Source organism: Anguilla anguilla, chromosome 12, assembly GCF_013347855.1.
Source record: "Anguilla anguilla isolate fAngAng1 chromosome 12, fAngAng1.pri, whole genome shotgun sequence".
NCBI lineage: Eukaryota > Metazoa > Chordata > Actinopteri > Anguilliformes > Anguillidae > Anguilla > Anguilla anguilla.
This window is the reverse complement of record NC_049212.1, coordinates 36,916,931-36,938,774: the sequence shown is the minus strand read 5'-3', so window position 1 is coordinate 36,938,774 and position 21,844 is coordinate 36,916,931. Positions and strand designations below refer to the sequence as shown.

The 21,844-nt window shown below is 40.9% G+C and overlaps 5 protein-coding genes across 8 annotated transcripts; all 5 read left to right on the top strand.

The window, feature by feature from the left end:
* The first annotated feature begins 1,781 nt into the window (after positions 1-1,781).
* Positions 1,782-4,393, top strand: LOC118209677 (olfactory receptor 52N5-like). 2 transcript variants are annotated; one of them, XM_035385232.1, is made up of 2 exons: positions 1,782-2,296; positions 3,573-4,393. In XM_035385232.1, exons 1-2 carry the CDS (start codon positions 1,932-1,934, stop codon positions 3,640-3,642), a joined length of 435 nt encoding a protein of 144 aa, XP_035241123.1. In that variant the 5' UTR covers positions 1,782-1,931; the 3' UTR covers positions 3,643-4,393. The 2 variants fall into 2 exon arrangements, with proteins under 2 accessions (XP_035241123.1, XP_035241122.1); XM_035385231.1 differs by having other exon boundaries at positions 1,796-4,389.
* A 1,107-nt stretch (positions 4,394-5,500) lies between these two features.
* On the top strand, positions 5,501-7,615 carry LOC118209673 (olfactory receptor 1509-like). 2 transcript variants are annotated; one of them, XM_035385226.1, is made up of 2 exons: positions 5,501-6,149; positions 7,277-7,615. In XM_035385226.1, exons 1-2 carry the CDS (start codon positions 5,785-5,787, stop codon positions 7,278-7,280), a joined length of 369 nt encoding a protein of 122 aa, XP_035241117.1. In that variant the 5' UTR covers positions 5,501-5,784; the 3' UTR covers positions 7,281-7,615. The 2 variants fall into 2 exon arrangements, with proteins under 2 accessions (XP_035241117.1, XP_035241116.1); XM_035385225.1 differs by lacking the exon at positions 7,277-7,615 and adding an exon at positions 6,822-7,007 and having other exon boundaries at positions 5,501-6,708.
* A 1,297-nt stretch (positions 7,616-8,912) lies between these two features.
* Positions 8,913-10,325, top strand: LOC118209681 (olfactory receptor 1509-like). The gene is made up of 2 exons (XM_035385237.1): positions 8,913-9,753; positions 10,159-10,325. The coding sequence occupies exons 1-2, from the start codon at positions 9,123-9,125 to the stop codon at positions 10,209-10,211; spliced, it is 684 nt and encodes a 227-aa protein (XP_035241128.1). The 5' UTR covers positions 8,913-9,122; the 3' UTR covers positions 10,212-10,325.
* Positions 10,326-12,484: 2,159 nt separating this feature from the next.
* On the top strand, positions 12,485-14,477 carry LOC118209683 (olfactory receptor 52N5-like). The gene has a single exon (XM_035385240.1). The coding sequence runs from the start codon at positions 12,755-12,757 to the stop codon at positions 13,688-13,690; it is 936 nt and encodes a 311-aa protein (XP_035241131.1). The 5' UTR covers positions 12,485-12,754; the 3' UTR covers positions 13,691-14,477.
* Positions 14,478-18,760: 4,283 nt separating this feature from the next.
* On the top strand, positions 18,761-20,730 carry LOC118209682 (olfactory receptor 51I2-like). Of its 2 annotated transcripts, none has more exons than XM_035385238.1 (2): positions 18,761-19,627; positions 20,497-20,730. In XM_035385238.1, exons 1-2 carry the CDS (start codon positions 18,997-18,999, stop codon positions 20,523-20,525), a joined length of 660 nt encoding a protein of 219 aa, XP_035241129.1. In that variant the 5' UTR covers positions 18,761-18,996; the 3' UTR covers positions 20,526-20,730. The 2 variants fall into 2 exon arrangements, with proteins under 2 accessions (XP_035241129.1, XP_035241130.1); XM_035385239.1 differs by having other exon boundaries at positions 18,762-19,627; positions 20,639-20,730.
* Positions 20,731-21,844: the final 1,114 nt, after the last annotated feature.

The following is a 21,844-nucleotide window of genomic DNA, read 5'->3' as shown; positions in this document are numbered from 1 at the left end:
ACACTCTGCAATCTTCATATACTGTGGAAAGACATTAAGAGTTGACAGTTGGTACATGTAAATGATTGTACAGTTATTTCATGTTTTTCAGAGTTTTCATGACAATCACGAGAACAAATATTCATATTTGGTATGGTTTTTATGGTCTCTGTGCGAGTGATGCTCTGGTTTAGGTTTTAAAACCAGCAAACATAGAGAAAATCTATTTTAATAAATTTGGAAGTCAGCTGTATTTTTTGGACACTCCTCCTGGTAAATCCATCTGTCTGATCCTGTCTGAACCAAATTCCAATCTTCCCCCCTCCAAGTAAATTTATGGTTTTATGAGCCTTTTGTGGCGACATCCACCTGCCTGCGCTGGGTTCTTATAGGAGAGGAACAGGGCCCTCTGGGAATCTGCAATCAGACTTCCCACACAAGACTCTTTCTGTGTGTAGACTGCTGTCAGGTATGCGCATCTTTATCTTTGATATGATGTACTTTTATTGTTTTACTATTTTCTAAATTCTGAAACGACAAATTGATTATTTTAAGTGTATAACCTACCTGACATTAAAACTGTTAATGACTTGATTTGTGTGGTCTTGGTCAATGTTTCGTTCTTGTAAAAGCCCTCTAAGTCGGTTTCCCCCAATTATGACTAGGGAACTGCCCGTTGGACTTGTTTGATCACCAAGTTTTCAGTTAAGGCGGGACCGTCAGCAGAACCAAGTTGATCCTGGGATGACCAATATTGGCCCTTTCGGAGTCCCTGAACCTTAATTAGGTTATACTCCCCATGAGGGAAATCTCACAACCGCTGTGTCGTCTGCAAACAGCTAGTTAAATTGTCGTTACGGGCGTATCCGCGGTGCGTACCGGGTGAAACTGCGTTGACCCTCGGTGTAGAACTTCAGACGAACTGAGGTCCATTCTAAATCAAGCCTAAATTCTAATTTGGAACATAACTTATTAATTAATATGGAGTCAGATATAACGAGTAAGATCAGCGGGGATAGTAAAACATAGATACAGTATTCACAGGCTGCTTAAAGAATAACCTTTTTCCAACAGCAACAGAGGAAGACATTCTGCATAAACCTTCACTCCGAACTATTTCCCTCCTTGGTGTAGTTTCGAGAGCCTACAGGTGGAAGCTATACTAGTTGTACTCCTGCATGGCACATAGCTTCTGCTTGGTAGTGTTGTTGTGTGTCAAAACTATACAATCTTATAACCCACAAGACAGTGGTTTAAAAGAGATGTATTTGGAGTCTGTGGTGTACACACATCAGTAATTTATCAAAAAACACTTCACTTGTGAAAACAAATACTCCATTCATGTCTAAACATGCCCCATGTTAGTTTGTGCCTCAGTCTCCTCTATATACATACACATATGCAGTATTAATTTATTATTTTTTTCTGCTACGCTATGGCGCAGTTATTCACCCTTTACACATAAACACCCCACCTGCAAAAATAGTGTTTTGTTTTCAACTGTATGCTCTCCTCAGAGGAAAAAACCATAAAGGCCCCACTCATCACATGTAGATCTAACATCAGCCACGCCAGGGGACTTCAGAATGGGCAGTGCTCTAACTAATGAGGGAAGGATGCTATATAAAAAGCACATTCTGCCCCGCTTGCAGTGTGACCGGAGTTCAATGCGTCGTCTGTTCAGAGAGTGAAACTGAACCCTCTTGGCTCAGCGGGTCACAGAGCAGGAGAGATGGAGTGCAAGTATTATATATGCTGATTCGGACCATCATATTCATTCAGGTTGAAGTTATATTCAGTTGTTCTGGACAGAATTTCAGAGTATGTCCCAATGGAAATGAAACTTTTAACATCCTCAGCTTCTTCTTAAATGCGTTTTCAAGAGACTCTCTGCCATTCAGGAATAATGCTTCTTGTGGCTTCTGTTAGGTGAGACTTGTGAATATTTAACAATGGTTGAAAATTCTTCAAACTCAACAGACATTCTGACACTGCAAGGCTTTGACCTACCTCCTCAAGGGGTGTATGCTGCATTTATTTTCGCCATGCTGAGTTACCTTTTAATTATCTTCTGTAACGTTTTCCTGATGTCCATCATTATCATGAATAAGAGCCTCCACCAGCCCATGTACATCCTGCTCTTTAACCTGCCCATCAATGACCTCATTGGCTCCTCAGCCCTCTTCCTGCAACTCATCAAAGAGATCCTGCTGGACTCCAGGTACATCGAGGCCTCCAACTGCATCGCTCAGGCGTTTTTCGTCCACATTTACTGGGTTACCGGTGCCTTAATCCTCTCTGCCATGGCTTACGACAGGTACATCGCCATATGCAACCCACTGAAGTACAGCACCATAATGACCAACAGCCACATCGCGAAAATAATCGCATCGGTGTGGCTCGTGGCCCTGCTCTTGATGGGCGTGCTGTTCGGCCTACTACTACGGCTGCCTCGGTGCAGATCTTTAATATCGCAAACTTACTGTGACAATCCCTCTCTGCTTGCACTAGTCTGTGCAGACACCACCATCAACAACATTTACGGACTGTTCATCACAGCCGGCTTGCAAGTGTTCGCCGTGGGTATGATTCTCTACACCTACCTGCAGATTTTGCTTGCATGCTTTAAAAACAAACACTCTGACACAAAGAGCAAAGCTTTGCAGACCTGTACAACTCATTTAACCATCTTCATCATTTTGGAGTGTTTAGGACTTTTCACAATTACCGCATATCGCGTAAAGCAGCTGTCTCCTCATTTAAAGAGGATGATTGGAGTTTCCACCTTGATATTTCCCCCTATTTTCAACCCAATAATATACGGCCTTAAAACAAAGGAAATCCGACAAAAGATTAACATGGCAATCCGCAATACAGTGAATCCTTAATTTTTCTTATGAAAAATATTTTTGTGGTAATACTGCTTACTAAGTCTGAGAAATACTAGAAATTTAGGATTTATTTATTTACTTATTTATTTTTTTTAGAACGGATCAATGGGAGTCTTTTAGCCCTATCAGCATACCATGTCTCCAGTGCATAACTAGAAAAGTAGCTGCCCAGTTTCTCTTGCATGTCATTTTAAAGAAACTATACACTGCATGTCTAAACTATGTAAGACATGCAAGTGCTTTCAGAAGTCCAATAATTCCTCAGCCAATCCCAGACTTTGAAAACCAAAGTCTTTTCAAACAACTTTTGATGAAATAGCATATAAAACCATTAGTTTTATGGCTCCAAAATTATTCATATAGCAACATGAAAAATATATTTTTCTGGAGAATCACATTCACATGTTTTCAGTTCAGTGCTTTAGATATACCTAAATGTGATGTTTGTGCTCCAAAATGAATATGAAAGTAAAGTAAAGGAATGTAGCCTCTTGCTAATCTTTAAGTCATATGGTAGAGAGTCTGATGGAAGACTTTTCCGTCCCTGTTGTTATTCTCACAGATGATCTTCCTTTGCAGCTCCTTGCGTGTCTCTAGAACTGCAGAAGGCTTAAGGATAGCACATTTAAAGAACAAAAAGTGAAATGGTGAACTAGTTGTAGCTGTAAAAATACCCTTTATGATACAATGTGTTTTTTTCAGGAAAGGCCAGGTGGAATTAATGGGAAGCAACAAGCAAACAGGAAGCTTTCAGGTTCAGCTTCCACTGTAAATAAATGTTGTGGTATGAAGAATTCTTACTTCCACGCATGGTTGTTGAATTGATGGTGTAATTACCTGCCCTTTTGTACCTCTCTTACATAGTAAAATGAATTTTTTTGTAATTTATGTATTCAATATTTAATAAATTTGATTTCAAAATGTATTGTTGGTTCTGTTTATGTTACATTGGAACAAATTATTTTAATCATTCTCATTTCATTGAATCAAGTTTAGACCTTCCAGAGTCAGCAAACAAAAATAGTTGAGCAAACTTGAAATGCTGTTAGTACCATAATGTGCATGTACCTAATTATCTTGCATTAGGTAATGAAGAGGTCTTTCACTCTTAAGCAGTTTTTAATGAGTCTGTTTAACAGCGTGGAATCCTCTCCTGAGAACGTCTCAGGGTACTATCTCTGTGCTTGAGCTCATGGGTATGATCCATAACAGGCAAAACTTCATTCCTGTTGTTCATCATTTATTATATCCTATTACAGCAATGAAATAATAAACTGCTGATGTAAGAAGCATTAATTATTTAAGTCATATTCACTATTTAGTGTAACCTAGTAAGGAGCTATATTTAAAATAAGAAACGGTGAGCAAACTGACCTGAATGGTCTTCATATTTGGGGAATTTCATTTTAAATCATAATAAAAGCCAGCACACAAGGTAACCATCCCCACAACATAATTTCCCAAAGAGGTTTTACACGTCTTGTATGATGTGACTGATAGTAGTGCTCAAGTGAATTAGCAAAAAAGGCACATGTATTGCTTTTCATTTTGCCCTTAAGCACTTGTGCACTTTCTGCAGATGTTGAATTGAAAAATAAACTATATTTGATCAAGTTCTGTGTTTATTTTTTTTCTGTGTGTTGCTGCATTAATCTATTACTGCACATCTGCAGTAAAGAACTAGGTATATACAGCTGTTTTGTTTTTGCCTGAGATAAACACGCTGTGGTGGGGTGGGCGTGGTTTGAGCGTCCGGCTGCAGAGAGTGTGAGAGGAGCGGCTATCGGATCCTTCGTCACAACTGTCAGCTGGAGGTAATCAGCGCCGATAATTGTTAATTGTTTAATTGCGCTGATTGCCTCTGATTGCTTTCAACAGTGAGCCTGGGGTTTTTAAAAGAAAGACCGGAAGCCGGAGGAACGAGAGGAGCGCCGGTGAGAAGACGGCTAAAAACCCTGTCTGTTTAATGATTGTGCGGGAAAAAGCCAAGGGCTTAAATAAAAGAGCACGGAAGTGCGAGTAACGGAAACAGTGTCTCCCGTAAGTGTGTTTTGGACTAGGAGGGGTCGCACTCTTTTGCCACACACGTTTTCTACAAAAATGAAAGAGACAAATGTAAAAGTGGCAGTCGATGCAAATGGAAATTCCCAGTGAGCAAAAGCCGAAATCAAGGCATCTAGTTGAATCTTGAATTTACTTTTTTCATTTAACTTTTTTTTTGCGAGTAAATGCCATATGACTGCTCTCATTTTAAATGTGGGCATTTTCCAATGCTTCTGCAAAACCTACCATGCCCCTGCACATTTAGAAATTCATGTATAAACATTCCTCATGTTAGCTTGTGCCTCAGTCTCCCCCATATACATACACATATACAATATTTTTTCTGCTACACTATGGCACTGTTATTCACCCTTTACACATAAACACCCCTCCTGCAAAAATAGTGTTTTGTTTTCAGCTGTATGCTCTCCTCAGAGGAAAAAACCATAAAGGCCCCAACTCATCACATGTAGATCTAACATCAGCCACGCCAGGGGACTTCAGAATGGGCAGTGCTCTACCTAATGAGGGAAGGATGCTATATAAAAAGCACATTCGGCCCCGCTTGCAGTGTGACCGGAGTTTAATGCGTCGTCTGTTCAGAGAGTGAAACTGAACCCTGTTGGTTCTGCAGGTCACAGAGCAGAAGAGATGGAGTGCAAGTATTATATATGCTGATTCGAATCATCAGATTCATACAGCTTGAAGTTATATTCAGTTGTTCTGGACAGAATTTCAGAGTATGTCCCAACGGAAATGAAACTTTTAACATCCTCAGATTCTTCTTAAATGCTTTTTCAAGAGAGTCTCTGCCATTCAGGAATAATGCTTCTTGTGGCTTCTGTTAGGTGAGACTTGTGAATATTTAACAATGGTTGAATTTTCTTCAAATTCAACAGACATTCTGAGACTGCAAGGCTTTGACCTACCTCCTCAAGGAGTGTATGCTGCATTTATTTTCGGCATGCTGAGTTACCTTTTAATTATCTTCTGTAACGTTTTCCTGATGGCCACCATTATCATGAATAAGAGCCTCCACCAGCCTATGTACTTCTTGCTCTTTAACCTGCCCATCAGTGACCTCATTGGCTCCTCAGCCGTCTTCCTGCAACTCATCAAAGAGATCCTGCTGGACTCCAGGTACATCGAGGCCTCCAACTGCATCGCTCAGGCGTTTTTCGTCCACATTTACTGGGTTACCGGTACCTTAATCCTCTCTGCCATGGCTTACGACAGGTACATCGCCATATGCAACCCACTGAAGTACAGCACCATAATGACCAACAGCCACATCGCAAAAATAATCGCATCGGTGTGGCTCGTGGCCCTTCTCTTGATTGGCGTGCTGTTCGGCCTCCTACTACGGCTGCCTCGGTGCAGATCTTCAATATCGCAAACTTACTGTGACAATCCCTCTCTGCTTGCACTAGTCTGTGCAGACACCACCATCAACAACATTTACGGACTGTTCATCACAGCCGGCATACAAGTGTTTTTTCTGGGTATGATTTTCTACACCTACCTTCAGATTTTGCTTGCATGCTTTAAAAACAAACACTCTGATACAAAGAGCAAAGCTTTGCAGACCTGTACAACTCATTTAACCGTATTTATCATTTCGGAGTGTTTAGGACTTTTCACAATTATCTCATATCGCATAAAGCAGCTCTCTCCTCATTTAAGGAGGATGATCGGAGTTTCCACCTTGATATTTCCCCCTACTCTCAACCCAATAATATACGGCCTTAAAACAAAGGACATCCGACAGAGGATTAACATGGCAATCAGCAAAATGGTGAATCCTTAATTTTTCTTTTGAAAAATATTTTTGTGGTAATACTGCTTACTAAGTCTGAGAAATACTAGAAATTTAGGATTTATTTAATTACTCTTTTTTTTTTCTTTTAGAACGGATCAACAGGAGTCTTTTAGCCCTATCAGCATACATGTCTCCAGTGCATAACCAGAAAAGTAGCTGCCCAGTTTCTCTTGCATGTCATTTTAAAGAAATTATACACTGTATGTCTAAACTATGTAAGACATGCAAGTGCTTTAAGAAGTCCAATAATTACTCAGCCAATCCTAGACTTGGAAAACCAGTCTTTTCAAACAGCTTTTGATGAAAAAGCATATAAAACCATTAGTTTTATGGCTCCAAAATTATTCATATAGCAACATGAAAAATATATTTTACATATACATTCACATGTTTTCAATTCAGTGCTTTATATGTACATAAATGTGATGTTTGTGCTCCAAAATGAATATGAAAGTAAAGTAGAGGAATGTAGCCTCTTGTTAATCTTTAAGTCATATGGCAGAGAGTCTGATGGAATACTTTTCCCTCCCTGTTGTTCTCACAGATGATCTTCCTGTGCAGCACCTTGTGTGACTCTAGAACCACTGAAGGCTTAAGGATAGGACATTTAAAGAACAAAGAGTGAAATGGTGAACTAGTTGTAGCTGTAAAAATACCCTTTATGGTACAATATGTGTTTTTTTCAGGAAAGGCCAGGTGGAATTAATGGGAAGCAACAAGCAAACAGGAAGCTGTCAGGTTCAGTTTCCACTGTAAATAAATGTTGTGGTATGAAGAATTCTTACTTCCACGTGTGTTTGTTGAATTGATGGTGTAATTACTGTGTGTCATGGTTCTGTGTTTCCGTCTTTGTCTTTCCTTGTTGGGCCGCCAGATGGCGGCACTTCTGTATTGTGTCCTGCTCCCCCTGTTTAATTGTATTATTGCTTTCAATTATTCCATTATTGTTTTTGGGTTGTCTAATTTTCCTTTCCCTCTCTGTGGCCTGATTGTTCATGGTGCCCTCCTGTGTCTCGTCAGTGTCTGGTCTATTTAAGTTCCCTTCTTCCTTGACTCAGGTGCTGGATCCTTGGTTGTGGTTGGTTACGTGTGCCTCTGATCATGTTTCTGCCCCATGTGTACCTGCCCATGTTCTGTTTTCCACGTGCTTTTGGATTTTTGGATTTTCTTTGTTTCCTGTGTTTTTGAAGTTTTTCTTTGTTTTTGAGAGTTGCCCTGCAAGGCTTTTTGTTCCCTGCTTTAGTTCCTGTTTTGTAAAGTAAAGTCTTTGTTTCTATTCACCGTTCGGAGTTTTGTGTTTTTTCCCCCTCACTCTGCGTTTGGGTCCTAACCCCCCACGCACCTGACAAAGTGCATGGTATACATCAGTGGTCTCCAACCCTGGTCCTGGAGAGCTACAGGGTCTGCTGGTTTTCATAGTGACTCTGCACTTCATGAATCAATTACAGCAGCTGATTAGACAGTTAACTCAACTCACCTGGTGTCTTGGGTCTCAACTGGGTGCTGATTTTAAAGTGAAAACAAAAACCAGCAGACCCCGTAGCGCTCCAGGACCAGGATTGGAGACCACTGGTGGTATACATGGAACATACAATGATACATGAGAAGTTACTGTGGCTGTGTTTACTATAGGCGCGGGCATGTATTTGCTATAGGTGGAAGCTATGCTAGTTGTACTTCTGCATGGTGCACAGCTTCTGCTTGCTAGTGTTGTTATGTGTCAAAACTATACAATCTTATAACCCACAAGACAGTGGTTTAAATGAGATGTATTTGGAGTCTGTGGTGTACACACATCAGTAATTTATCAAAAAACACTTCACTTGTGAAAACAAATACTCCATTCATGTCTAAACATTCCCCATGTTAGATTGTGCCTCAGTCTCCCCTATATACATACACATATGCAATATTAATTTATGGTGATTGTTATTCACCCTTTACACATAAACACCCCCCCTGCAAAAAAAGTGTTTTGTTTTCAACTGTATGCTCTCCTCAGAGGAAAAAACCATAAAGGCCCAACTCATCACATGTAGATCTAACATTAGCCACGCCAGGGGACTTCAGAATGGGCAGTGCTCTACCTAATGAGGGAAGGATGCTATATAAAAAGCACATTCTGCCCCGCTTGCAGTGCGACCGGAGTTTAATGCGTCGTCTGTTCAGAGAGTGAAACTGAACCCTGTTGGTTCTGCAGGTCAAAGAGAAGGAGAGAAGGAGTGCAAGTATTATATATGCTGATTCGGATCATCATAAGTATGTCCTCACAAGAATTAAGCTTTCAACATTCTCAGCTTCTGCTTAAGTGCTTTTTCAAGAGAATTTCTGCCATTCAGGAATAATGCTTCTTGTGGCTTCTGTTAGGTGAGACTTGTGAATATTTAACAATGGTTGAAATTTCTTCAAACTCAACAGACATTCTGACACTGCAAGGCTTTGACCTACCTCCTCAAGGGGTGTATGCTGCATTTATTTTCGCCATGCTGAGCTACCTTTTAATTATCTTCAGTAATGTTTTCCTGATGGCCACCATTATCATGAATAAGAGCCTCCACCAGCCTATGTACTTCTTGCTCTTTAACCTGCCCATCAATGACCTCATTGGCTCCTCAACCTTCTTCCTGCAACTCATCAAAGAGATCCTGCTGGACTCCAGGTACATCGAGGCCTCCAACTGCATCGCTCAGGCGTTCTTCGTCCACGTTTATTGGGTTACTGCTGCTTTAATCCTCTCTGCCATGGCTTACGACAGGTACATCGCCATATGCAACCCACTGAAGTACAGCACCATAATGACCAACAGCCACATCGCGAAAATAATCGCATCGGTGTGGCTCGTGGCCCTGCTCTTGATTGGCGTGCTGTTCTTCTTACTACTACGGCTGCCTCGGTGCAGATCTTTAATATCGCAAACTTACTGTGACAATCCCTCTCTGCTTGCACTAGTTTGTGCAGACACCACCATCAACAACATTTACGGACTGTTCATCACAGCCGGCTTGCAAGTGTTCGCCGTGGGTATGATTCTCTACACCTACCTTCAGATTTTGCTTGCATGCTTTAAAAACAAACACTCTGACACAAAGAGCAAAGCTTTGCAGACCTGTACAACTCATTTAACCCTCTTCATCATTTTGGAGTGTTTAGGACTTTTCACAATTATCTCATATCGCGTAAAGCAGCTGTCTCCTCATTTAAAGAGGATGATCGGAGTTTCCACCTTGATATTTCCCCCTACTCTCAACCCAATAATATACGGCCTTAAAACAAAGGACATCCGACAGAGGATTAACATGGCAATCCGCAAAACAGTGAATCCTTAATTTATCTTTTGAAAAATATTTGTGGTAATACTGCTTACTAAGTCTGAGAAATACTAGAAATTTAGGATTTATTTACTTTTTTTAAAATTTTTTTTTACAGCAGATCAACAGGAGTCTTTTAGCCCTATCAGCATACATGTCTCCAGTGCATAACCAGAAAAGTAGCTGCCCTGAAGACCTGAATGGTCTTCATATTTGGGGAATTTCATTTTAAATCATAATAAAAACCAGCACACAAGGTAACCATCCCCACAACAGAATTCCTCAAAAGGCTTTACACATCTTGTATGATGTGACTGATAGTAGTGCTCAAGTGAATTAGCAAAAAAGGCACATGTATTGTTTTTAATTTTGCCCTTAAGCACTTGTGCACTTTCTGCAAATGTTGAATTGAAAAATAAACTATATTTGATCAAGTTCTGTGTTTATTTTTTTTTCTGTGTGTTGCTGCATTAATCCATTACTGCACATCTGCAGTAAAGAACTATGTATGTACAGCTGTTTTTTTTTTTTTTGCCTGAGATAAACACGTTTTCTACAAAAATGAAAGGGACAAATGTAAAAGTAGCACAGTCAATGCAAATGGAAATTCCCAGTGAGCAAAAGCCGAAATCTAGTTATCTAGTTGAATCTTGAATTTACATTTTTCATTTAACTTTTTTTTTGCGAGTAAATGCCATATGACTGCTCTCATTTTAAATGTGGGCATTTTCCAATGCTTCTGCAAAACCTACCATGCCCCTGCACATTTAGAAATACTGCAGCATGTCCACAGGAGTAAGCAATTTAGACAGGAGGTGGTGCATATGCAGAGGCCTTACTAGGGGGATGCATGGGGTGCGGACCGCACCGGGTGACACCATCAGAGGGGGGTGACACCGAAATGACTGCCAACAAATAATTTTTGTGCAGTGTTGTGTGTTACGACGGGTTGAAACATTTCCTCGATGCAGTTTACTGCCGGTTGATTTGATTAGCGGTGTTAATGTGACGAGAAGTGCTTTGTTGTTTGAATGCATAACCCAACCTCCAACAGCGCCCCATTACTCCCGCCCCCTGGTTGACAACACAGCCCCCCCCCCCCCCCCACCAGTCAACAACATCGGGTGACACCAACAGTCGACCGCACCGGGTGTCACCAATCCTAGTGACGCCACTGTGCATATGGGATAATGGTTTGAGAAGGGACTTGACAAAGAGGCTACTGTGACCTCCAGCTGGCAGAGGACTGACGTGCCATGCCAGAGAACAAAGGGAACCAAACAGATGGACCATCAGTACAGTTGATTACAGTTCAACCAAAAGTACCGTAAATGAAATGATACATCTCGCCCTGTAGTTGCTCTGGGGTATGTTATAACAGTCTCCGAAAATGACGGAAAAAATGTCAGAACAAATTTAGTTTTAATAGAACTATGTCCGGTGAATTCAACAATTCTGACCACCGTCTTCATCTTTGATATTTATCGTGTAAAGACGGCCTATATTTTGACTAACTAACCGTATATGACACCTACCATTATTAGGCCTACGTGATAAATGTCTCTGAAAATATGGCTAAGAGCGTGTGCTCCCCATTATCTATAGTAGCCCATACAGGACAGAATAAGTGCATGGTATACATCAGTGGTCTCCAACCCAGGTCCTGGAGAGCTACAGGGTCTGCTGGTTTTCATAGTGACTCTGCACTTCATGAATCAATTACAGCAGGTGATTAGACAGATAACTCAACTCACCTGGTGTCTTGGGTCTCAATTGGGTGCTGATTTTAAAGTGAAAACAAAAACCAGCAGACCCCGTAGCACTCCAGGACCAGGGTTGGAGACCACTGGTATACATGGAACATACAATGATACATGACAAGTTACTGTGGCTGTGTTTACTAGAGGTGCGGGTATGTATCTGCTACAGGTGGAAGCTATACTAGTTGTACTCCTGCATGGCACATAACAACACTAGCAAGCAGAAGCTATGTGTCAAAACTAAACAATCTTATATCCCACAAGACAGTGGTTTAAATGAGATGTATTTGGAGTCTGTGGTGTACACACATCAGTAATTTATCAAAAAACACTTCACTTGTGAAAACAAATACTCCATTCATGTCTAAACATTCCCCATGTTAGCTTGTGCCTCAGTCTCCCCTATATACATACACATATGCAATATTAATTTATGGTGATTGTTATTCACCCTTTACACATAAACACCCCCCCTTGCAAAAAAAGTGTTTTGTTTTCAACTGTATGCTCTCCTCAGAGGAAAAAAACCATAAAAGGCCCCACTCATCACATGTAGATCTAACATCAGCCACGCCAGGGGACTTCAGAATGGGCAGTGCTCTACCTAATGAGGGAAGGATGCAATATAAAAAGCACATTCTGCCCCGCTTGCAGTGTGACCGGAGTTTAATGCGTCGTCTGTTCAGAGAGGGAAACTGAACCCTCTTGGCTCAGCAGGCCACAGAGCAGAAGAGATGGAGTGCAAGTATTATATATGCTGATTCGGATCATCATATTCATTCAGGTTGAAGTTATATTCAGTTGTTCTGGACAGAATTTCAGAGTATGTCCCAACGGAAATGAAACTTTTAACATCCTCAGCTTCTTCTTAAATGCTTTTTCAAGAGACTCTCTGCCATTCAGGAATAATGCTTCTTGTGGCTTCTGTTAGGTGAGACTTGTGAATATTTAACAATGGTTGAAATTTCTTCAAACTCAACAGACATTCTGAGACTGCAAGGCTTTGACCTACCTCCTCAAGGGGTGTATGCTGCATTTATTTTCGCCATGCTGAGTTACCTTTTAATTATCTTCTGTAACGTTTTCCTGATGGCCACCATTATCATGAATAAGACCCTCCACCAGCCTATGTACTTCTTGCTCTTTAACATGCCCATCAATGACCTCATTGGCTCCTCAGCCTTCTTCCTGCAACTCATCAAAGAGATCCTGCTGGACTCCAGGTACATCGAGGCCTCCAACTGCATCGCTCAGGCGTTCTTCGTCCACATTTACTGGGTTACCGCTGCCTTAATTCTCTCTGCCATGGCTTACGACAGGTACATCGCCATATGCAACCCACTGAAGTACAGCACCATAATGACCAACAGCCACATCGCGAAAATAATCGCATCGGTGTGGCTCGTGGCCCTGCTCTTGATGGGCGTGCTGTTCGGCCTCCTACTACGGCTGCCTCGGTGCAGATCTTTAATATCGCAAACTTACTGTGACAATCCCTCTCTGCTTGCACTAGTCTGTGCAGACACCACCATCAACAACATTTACGGACTGTTCATCACAGCCGGCTTGCAAGTGTTCGCCGTGGGTATGATTCTCTACACCTACCTTCAGATTTTGCTTGCATGCTTTAAAAACAAACACTCTGACACAAAGAGCAAAGCTTTGCAGACCTGTACAACTCATTTAACCCTCTTCATCATTTTGGAGTGTTTAGGACTTTTCACAATTATCTCATATCGCGTAAAGCAGCTGTCTCCTCATTTAAAGAGGATGATTGGAGTTTCCACCTTGATATTTCCCCCTACTCTCGACCCAATAATATACGGCCTTAAAACAAAGGACATCCGACAGAGGATTAACATGGCAATCCGCAAAACAGTGAATCCTTAATTTTTCTTTTGAAATATATTTTTGTGGTAATACTGCTTACTAAGTCAGAGAAATACTAGAAATTTAGGATTTATTTACTTTTTTTTTTTTTTTCAGAACGGATCAACAGGAGTCTTTTAGCCCTATCAGCATACATGTCTCCAGTGCATAACCAGAAAAGTAGCTGCCCATGTCATTTTAAAGAATTTATACACTGTATGTCTAAACTATGTAAGACATTAAAAGTGCTTTAAGAAGTCCAATAATTCCTCAGCCAATCCTAGACTTTGAAAACCAAAGTCTTTTCAAACAGCTGTTGATGAAAAACCATATAAAACCATTAGTTTTATGGCTCCAAAATTATTCATATAGCAACATGAAAAATATATTTTTCTGGGGAATCACATTCACATGTTTTCAGTTCAGTGCTTTAGATATACCTAAATGTGATGTTTGTGCTCCAAAATGAATATGAAAGTAAAGTAGAGGAATGTAGCCTCTTGTTAATCTTTAAGTCATATTATGGCAGAGAGTCTGATGGAAGACTTTTCCCTCCCTGTTGTTATTCTCACAGATGATCTTCCTTTGCAGCACCTTGTGTGACTCTAGAACCGCAGAAGGCTTAAGGATAGGACATTTAAAGAACAAAGAGTGAAATGGTGAACTAGTTGTAGTTGTAAAAATACTCTTTATGATACAATATGTGTTTTTTTCAGGAAAGGCCCAGTGGAATTAATGGGAAGCAACAAGCAAACAGGAAGCTTTCAGGTTCAGCTTCCACTATAAATAAATGTTGTGGTATGAAGAATTCTTACTTCCACGCGTGGTTGTTGAATTGATGGTGTAATTAGAGACAGCAAACAAAAATAGTTGAGCAAACTTGAAATGCTGTTAGTACCATAATGTGCATGTACCTAATTACCTTGCATTAGGTAATGAAGAGGTCTTTCACTCTTAAACAGTTTTTAAAGAGTCTGTTTAACAGCGTGGAATCCTCTCCTGAGAAGGTCTCAGGGTACTATCTCTGTGCTTGAGCTCATGGGTATGATCCATAACAGGCAAAACTTCTTTCCTGTTGTTCATCATTTATTATATCCTATTACAGCAATGAAATATTTAATGCTTCTTACATCAGCAGTTTATTATTTAAGTCATATTCACTATTTAGTGTAACCTAGTAAGGAGCTATATTTAAAATAAGAAACGGTGAGCAAACTGACCTGAATGGTCTTCATATTTGGGGAATTTCAATTTAAATCATAATAAAAACCAGCACACAAGGTAACCATCCCCACAACATAATTCCCCAAAAGGTTTTACACGTCTTGTATGATGTGACTGATAGTAGTGCTCAAGTGAATTAGCAAAAAAGGCTGCTTTTCATTGCTTTTCATTTTGCCCTTAAGCACTTGTGCATTTTCTGCAGATGTTGAATTGAAAAATAAACTATATTTGATCAAGTTCTGTGTTTATTTTTATTTTTTTCTGTGTGTTGCTGCATTAATCTATTACTGCACATCTGCATTAAAGGACTATGTATGTACAGCTGTTTTTTTATTTTTATTTGCCTGAGATCAACACGTTTTCTACAAAAATGAAAGAGACAAATGTAAAAGTGGCACAGTCGATGCAAATGGAAATTCCCAGTGAGCAAAAGCCGAAATCTAGGCATCTAGTTGAATCTTGAATTTACTTTTTTCATTTAACTTTTTTTTTGCGAGTAAATGTCATTTAACTGCTCTCATTTTAAATGTGGGAATTTTCCAATTCTTCTGCAAAACCTACCATGCCCCTGCACATTTAGAAATACTGCAGCATGTCCACAGGAGTAAGCAATTTAGACAGGTGGTGGTGCATATGCAGAGGCCTCACTAGGGGGATGCATGGGGTGCGGACCGCACCGGGTGACACCATCAGAGGGCGGTGACACCGAAATGACTGCCAATAAATTTTTTGTGCAGTGTTGTGTGTTACGACGGGTTGAAACAGCTAATTTCCTTGATGCAATTGTAAACACCTCACAGCTAGACCAATGAGGGTTTGTAGCTGGAGGGGAAGGCACCCTGTTTTTTCTTTGCCTGGTGTGATTCAAAACCGGAGATGTTATTTATTTTTCCTCCGTTCGTAAGAACAGGGCACAATTATACTTAAGAATGCACTGGTTCCGTTGCCGCGGGTCAGATATGAAGGCGCTGCTTCATATCCCGCTTAAGACTGGCCTGAAACGGACCAGTAGCATTCTGGTTACTCTCCGTTCGCAAACGGGGCTATGCTGTCATCAGAGATATATCTGATCTGTCGCCGGACTGTCAATATTCCAATGGGAGCAACAGAATATTCACAAATGCGCGGAACAACACATAAAATATATCCATGACCACAGCAAGTAAGCGTAACAGTTACTAGGTTTTACCCTCGTGATAATCTGACTCCAAATGAAATTAGAATTTAAAATTTGGGTTTAACTATACGTGGAACTTGGGAGTGGTTACACTCGATTCTCTTGTGCCATCATTCCTCAATATATGCTCCTGGGTTTAGCACTATTGTTAAATCTCAGTTCGGTGAAGAACCCAGAGGGTAGGAGGCTGACCACCATAATACATGCCTTCCTTTGTGCATAGATAGTTATGAGCCCAGGACAGTGTGTATCTATCGGGCTCCTTAAGGCGAATTTGACAAGAACCGGCGTATAACGCCCATGGGTCCTCTTAAGCCAAAAACTCCAGAACCAATACAACACCAATCCCGTTAGCGGGCAGATCGTGGTCGCCTATCTAACTTGAAGACCTCACTAAAGACGTTCGCTGTACTAGACCCCTGATCAGTAGGTCCTAGTCATAATTGTCCCCCTGAGTATTTAATCGGAATTTCGGCTGAAAAGAAGATAAAATGGATTAGAGTCATGAAGACCACGCAAGTTAAAAATAAGAAGAATTTATTTAACAGGCAGGTAGGTCATTAGCTTCAAATTCACAATCAATTATAAAATCACAGAGTCTGCGCAGTGTGGGAAGTCGATTGCGATCTTCCCTGTTCAACTATGCACAGAACACAGTGCAGTGTGGGAAGTCGGTTACGATCTTCCTTGTCTAGCTACACACAGAGCACAGAGTATGTGAAATGTGGGAAGTCGATTACGATCTTCCTAGATTGCTTTGTCTCCCTTCCTTTTAAGCCAAATCCTGCGTTTGGTCTAGGCGGCATTGCCATAAATTAACCTGGCCGAGTCAAATCTGGAATTTCAGCCCCCACCATTTGGAGGCTGCTGTTAAAACAATTAGAGGGGAAATTGGGAAAAGGAGATGATTACCAGAGAGGACATTCCATTGTGATATTTTTTCCCTGAGTTTCTGAAACTATGTTTTATTAAATGTTATTTGGTATGAAACATATTCAATTCAATTTATTGAATTTCCCTGAATACGCCCATACCAAACATGTCCATGTAATATTATGGTGCAGTTGTCATGAAAATACCCTTTTGTTAAACCATTTTACATGCATAAGGCTACATAAGGCATAAGGCATAATACAGTAATATTACTACATAAGGCATAATACAGTAATATAATGAAAACATGTGCATGGTTTGTAAGGTTTTACAGGGTTTTTGAATATGATAAACAGATGGTTTAGAGTCCAGATCCAGAAAAGAAATAAAAAGTGTAATGGCAGAGGGGCCCACATAAGGGCACTGTGGTACTGTCCCGTGCAGTTGCCCCACCATTTGGCCAGAGGCCTGATGACCTTTTCACCCTTAATGGTCCCAACACACACACACCCACAACCCTAGACAAAGAGACTAGTTCCCCTTATCTTAGTTGTGTCCAGATGGCAACATTCCAGAGAGCCAACGGCTTGCTCACACAACCATAAACAACCAGTCCAGTTCCCCTTATCTCAGTCTTGTCCAGAGGGTAACGGTCCAGAGAGCCAAATGGCCTGCTCATCCAGAGGAAGTCCGAGTAACCTATTGTTTTATCACAAGGCTCTCGGGTCCTTTGAAGTACAGGATGAGTCCCAGCGTGCTGGCTCGTTCAAATGCCAGCCTTTTCTGGGCCGCAGTTTGACTTCCCTCTTACACAATTTACTGCCGGTTGATTTGATTAGCGGTATTAATGTGATGAGAAGCGCTTTGTCGTTTGAATGCATAACCCCGGTCAACAACATCCAACAGCGCCCCACGGCTAAGAGCGTGTGCTCCCCATTATCTATAGTAGCCCATACAGGACAGAATAAGTGCATGGTATACATCAGTGGTCTCCAACCCTGGTCCTGGAGAGCTACAGGGTCTGCTGGTTTTCATAGTGACTCTGCACTTCATGAATCAATTACAGCAGTTGATTAGACAGTTAACTCAACTCACCTGGTGTCTTGGGTCTCAATTGGGTGCTGATTTTAAAGTGAAAACAAAAACCAGCAGACCCTGTAGCGCTCCAGGACCAGGGTTGGAGACCACTGGTATACATGGAACATACAATGATACATGACAAGTTACTGTGGCTGTGTTTACTATAGGTGCGGGTATGTATCTGCTACAGGTGGAAGCTATACTAGTTGTACTCCTGCATGGCACATAGCTTCTGCTTGCTAGTGTTGTTATGTGTCAAAACTATACAATCTTATATCCCACAAGACAGTGGTTTAAATGAGATGTATTTGGAGTCTGTGGTGTACACACATCAGTAATTTATCAAAAAACACTTCACTTGTGAAAACAAATACTCCATTCATGTCTAAACATTCCCCATGTTAGCTTGTGCCTCAGTCTCCCCTATATACATACACATATGCAATATTAATTTATGGTGATTGTTATTCACCCTTTACACATAAACACCCCCCCTGCAAAAAAAGTGTTTTGTTTTAAAATGTATGCTCTCCTCAGAGGAAAAAACCATAAAGGCCCCAACTCATCACATGTAGATCTAACATCAGCCACGCCAGGGGACTTCAGAATGGGCAGTGCTCTACCTAATGAGGGAAGGATGCTATATAAAAAGCACATTCTGCCCCGCTTGCAGTGTGACCGGAGTTTAATGCGTCGTCTGTTCAGAGAGTGAAACTGAACCCTGTTGGTTCTGCAGGTCACACAGCAGAAGAGATGGAGTGCAAGTATTATATATGCTGATTCGAATCATCATATTCATACAGCTTGAAGTTATATTCAGTTGTTTTGGACAGAATTTCAGAGTATGTCCCAACGGAAATGAAACTTTTAACATTCTCAACTTCTTCTTAAATGCATTTTCAAGAGACTCTCTGCCATTCAGGAATAATGCTTCTTGTGGCTTCTGTTAGGTGAGACTTGTGAATATTTAACAATGGTTGAAATTTCTTCAAACTCAACAGACATTCTGACACTGCAAGGCTTTGACCTATCTCCTCAAGGGGTGTATGCTGCATTTATTTTCGGCATGCTGAGTTACCTTTTAATTATCTTCTGTAACGTTTTCCTGATGGCCACCATTATCATGAATAAGAGCCTCCACCAGCCTATGTACTTCTTGCTCTTTAACCTGCCCATCAGTGACCTCATTGGCTCCTCAGCCGTCTTCCTGCAACTCATCAAAGAGATCCTGCTGGACTCCAGGTACATCGAGGCCTCCAACTGCATCGCTCAGGCGTTTTTCGTCCACATTTACTGGGTTACCGGTGCCTTAATCCTCTCTGCCATGGCTTACGACAGGTACATCGCCATATGCAACCCACTGAAGTACAGCACCATAATGACCAACAGCCACATCGCGAAAATAATCGCATCGGTGTGGCTCGTGGCCCTGCTCTTGATTGGCGTGCTGTTCGGCCTCCTACTACGGCTGCCTCGGTGCAGATCTTTAATATCGCAAACTTACTGTGACAATCCCTCTCTGCTTGCACTAGTCTGTGCAGACACCACCATCAACAACATTTACGGACTGTTCATCACAGCCGGCTTGCAAGTGTTTTTTCTGGGTATGATTTTCTATACCTACATTCAGATTTTGCTTGCATGCTTTAAAAACAAACACTCTGACACAAAGAGCAAAGCTTTGCAGACCTGTACAACTCATTTAACCATCTTTATCATTTCGGAATGTTTAGGACTTTTCACAATTATCTCATATCGCATAAAACAGCTCTCTCCTCATTTAAGGAGGATGATCGGAGTTTCCACCTTGATATTTCCCCCTACTCTCAACCCAATAATATACGGCCTTAAAACAAAGGACATCCGACAGAGGATTAACATAGCAATCCGCAAAACAGTGAATCCTTAATTTTTCTTTTGAAAAATATTTTTGTGGTAATACTGCTTACTAAGTCTGAGAAATTCTAGAAATTTAGGATTTTTTTACTTACTTTTTTTTTTCTTTTAGAACGGATCAACAGGAGTCTTTTAGCCCTATCAGCATACATGTCTCCAGTGCATAACCAGACTAGTAGCTGCCCAGTTTCTCTTGCATGTCATTTTAAAGATAAATTAAACACTGTATGTCTAAACTATGTAAGACATGCAAGTGCTTTAAGAAGTCCAATAATTACTCAGCCAATCCTAGACTTTGAAAACCAGTCTTTTCAAACAGCTTTTGATGAAAAAGCATATAAAACCATTAGTTTTATGGCTCCAAAATTATTCATATAGCAACATGAAAAATATATTTTTCTGGAGAATCACATTCACATGTTTTCAGTTCAGTGCTTTAGATATACTTAAATGTGATGTTTGTGCTCCAAAATGAATATGAAAGAAAAGTAGAGGAATGTAGCCTCTTGTTAATCTTTAAGTCATATGGCAGAGAGTCTGATGGAATACTTTTCCCTCCCTGTTGTTATTCTCACAGATGATCTTCCTTTGCAGCACCTTGTGTGACTCTAGAACCGCAGAAGGCTTAAGGATAGGACATTTAAAGAACAAAGAGTGAAATGGTGAACTAGTTTTAGTTGTAAAAATACTCTTTATGATACAATATGTGTTTTTTTCAGGAAAGGCCCAGTGGAATTAATGGGAAGCAACAAGCAAACAGGAAGCTTTCAGGTTCAGCTTCCACTATAAATAAATGTTGTGGTATGAAGAATTCTTACTTCCACGCGTGGTTGTTGAACTGATGGTGTAATTACTGTGTGTCATGGTTCTGTGTTTCAGTCTTTGTCTTTCCTTGTTGGGCCGCCAGATGGCGGCACTTCTGTTTTGTGTCCTGCTCCCCCTGTTTAATTGTCTTATTGCTTTCAATTATTCCATTATTGTTTTTGGGTTGTCTCATTTTCCCTTCCCTCTCTGTGGCCATGGTGCCCTCCTGTGTCTCGTCAGTGTCTGGTCTATTCAAGTTCCCTTCTTCCTTGACTCAGGTGCTGGATCCTTGGTTGTGGTTGGTTACGTGTGCCTCTGATCATGTTTCTGCCCCATGTGTACCTGCCCATGTTCTGTTTTCCATGTGCTTTTGGATTTTTGGATTTTCTTTGTTTCCTGTGTTTTTGAAGTTTTTCTTTGTTTTTGAGAGTTGCCCTGCAAGGCTTTTTGTTCCCTGCTTTAGTTCCTGTTTTGTAAAGTAAAGTCTTTGTTTCTATTCACCGTTCGGAGTTTTGTGTTTTTTCCCCCTCACTCTGCGTTTGGGTCCTAACCCCCCACGCACCTGACAAAGTGCATGGTATACATCAGTGGTCTCCAACCCTGGTCCTGGAGAGCTACAGGGTCTCCTGGTTTTCATAGTGACTCTGCACTTCATGAATCAATTACAGCAGTTGATTAGACAGTTAACTCAACTCACCTGGTGTCTTGGGTCTCAACTGAGTGCTGATTTTAAAGTGAAAACAAAAACCAGCAGACCCCGTAGCGCTCCAGGACCAGGATTGGAGACCACTGGTGGTATACATGGAACATACAATGATACATGAGAAGTTACTGTGGCTGTGTTTACTATAGGCGCGGGCATGTATTTGCTATAGGTGGAAGCTATGCTAGTTGTACTTCTGCATGGTGCACAGCTTCTGCTTGCTAGTGTTGTTATGTGTCAAAACTATACAATCTTATAACCCACAAGACAGTGGTTTAAATGAGATGTATTTGGAGTCTGTGGTGTACACACATCAGTAATTTATCAAAAAACACTTCACTTGTGAAAACAAATACTCCATTCATGTCTAAACATTCCCCATGTTAGATTGTGCCTCAGTCTCCCCTATATACATACA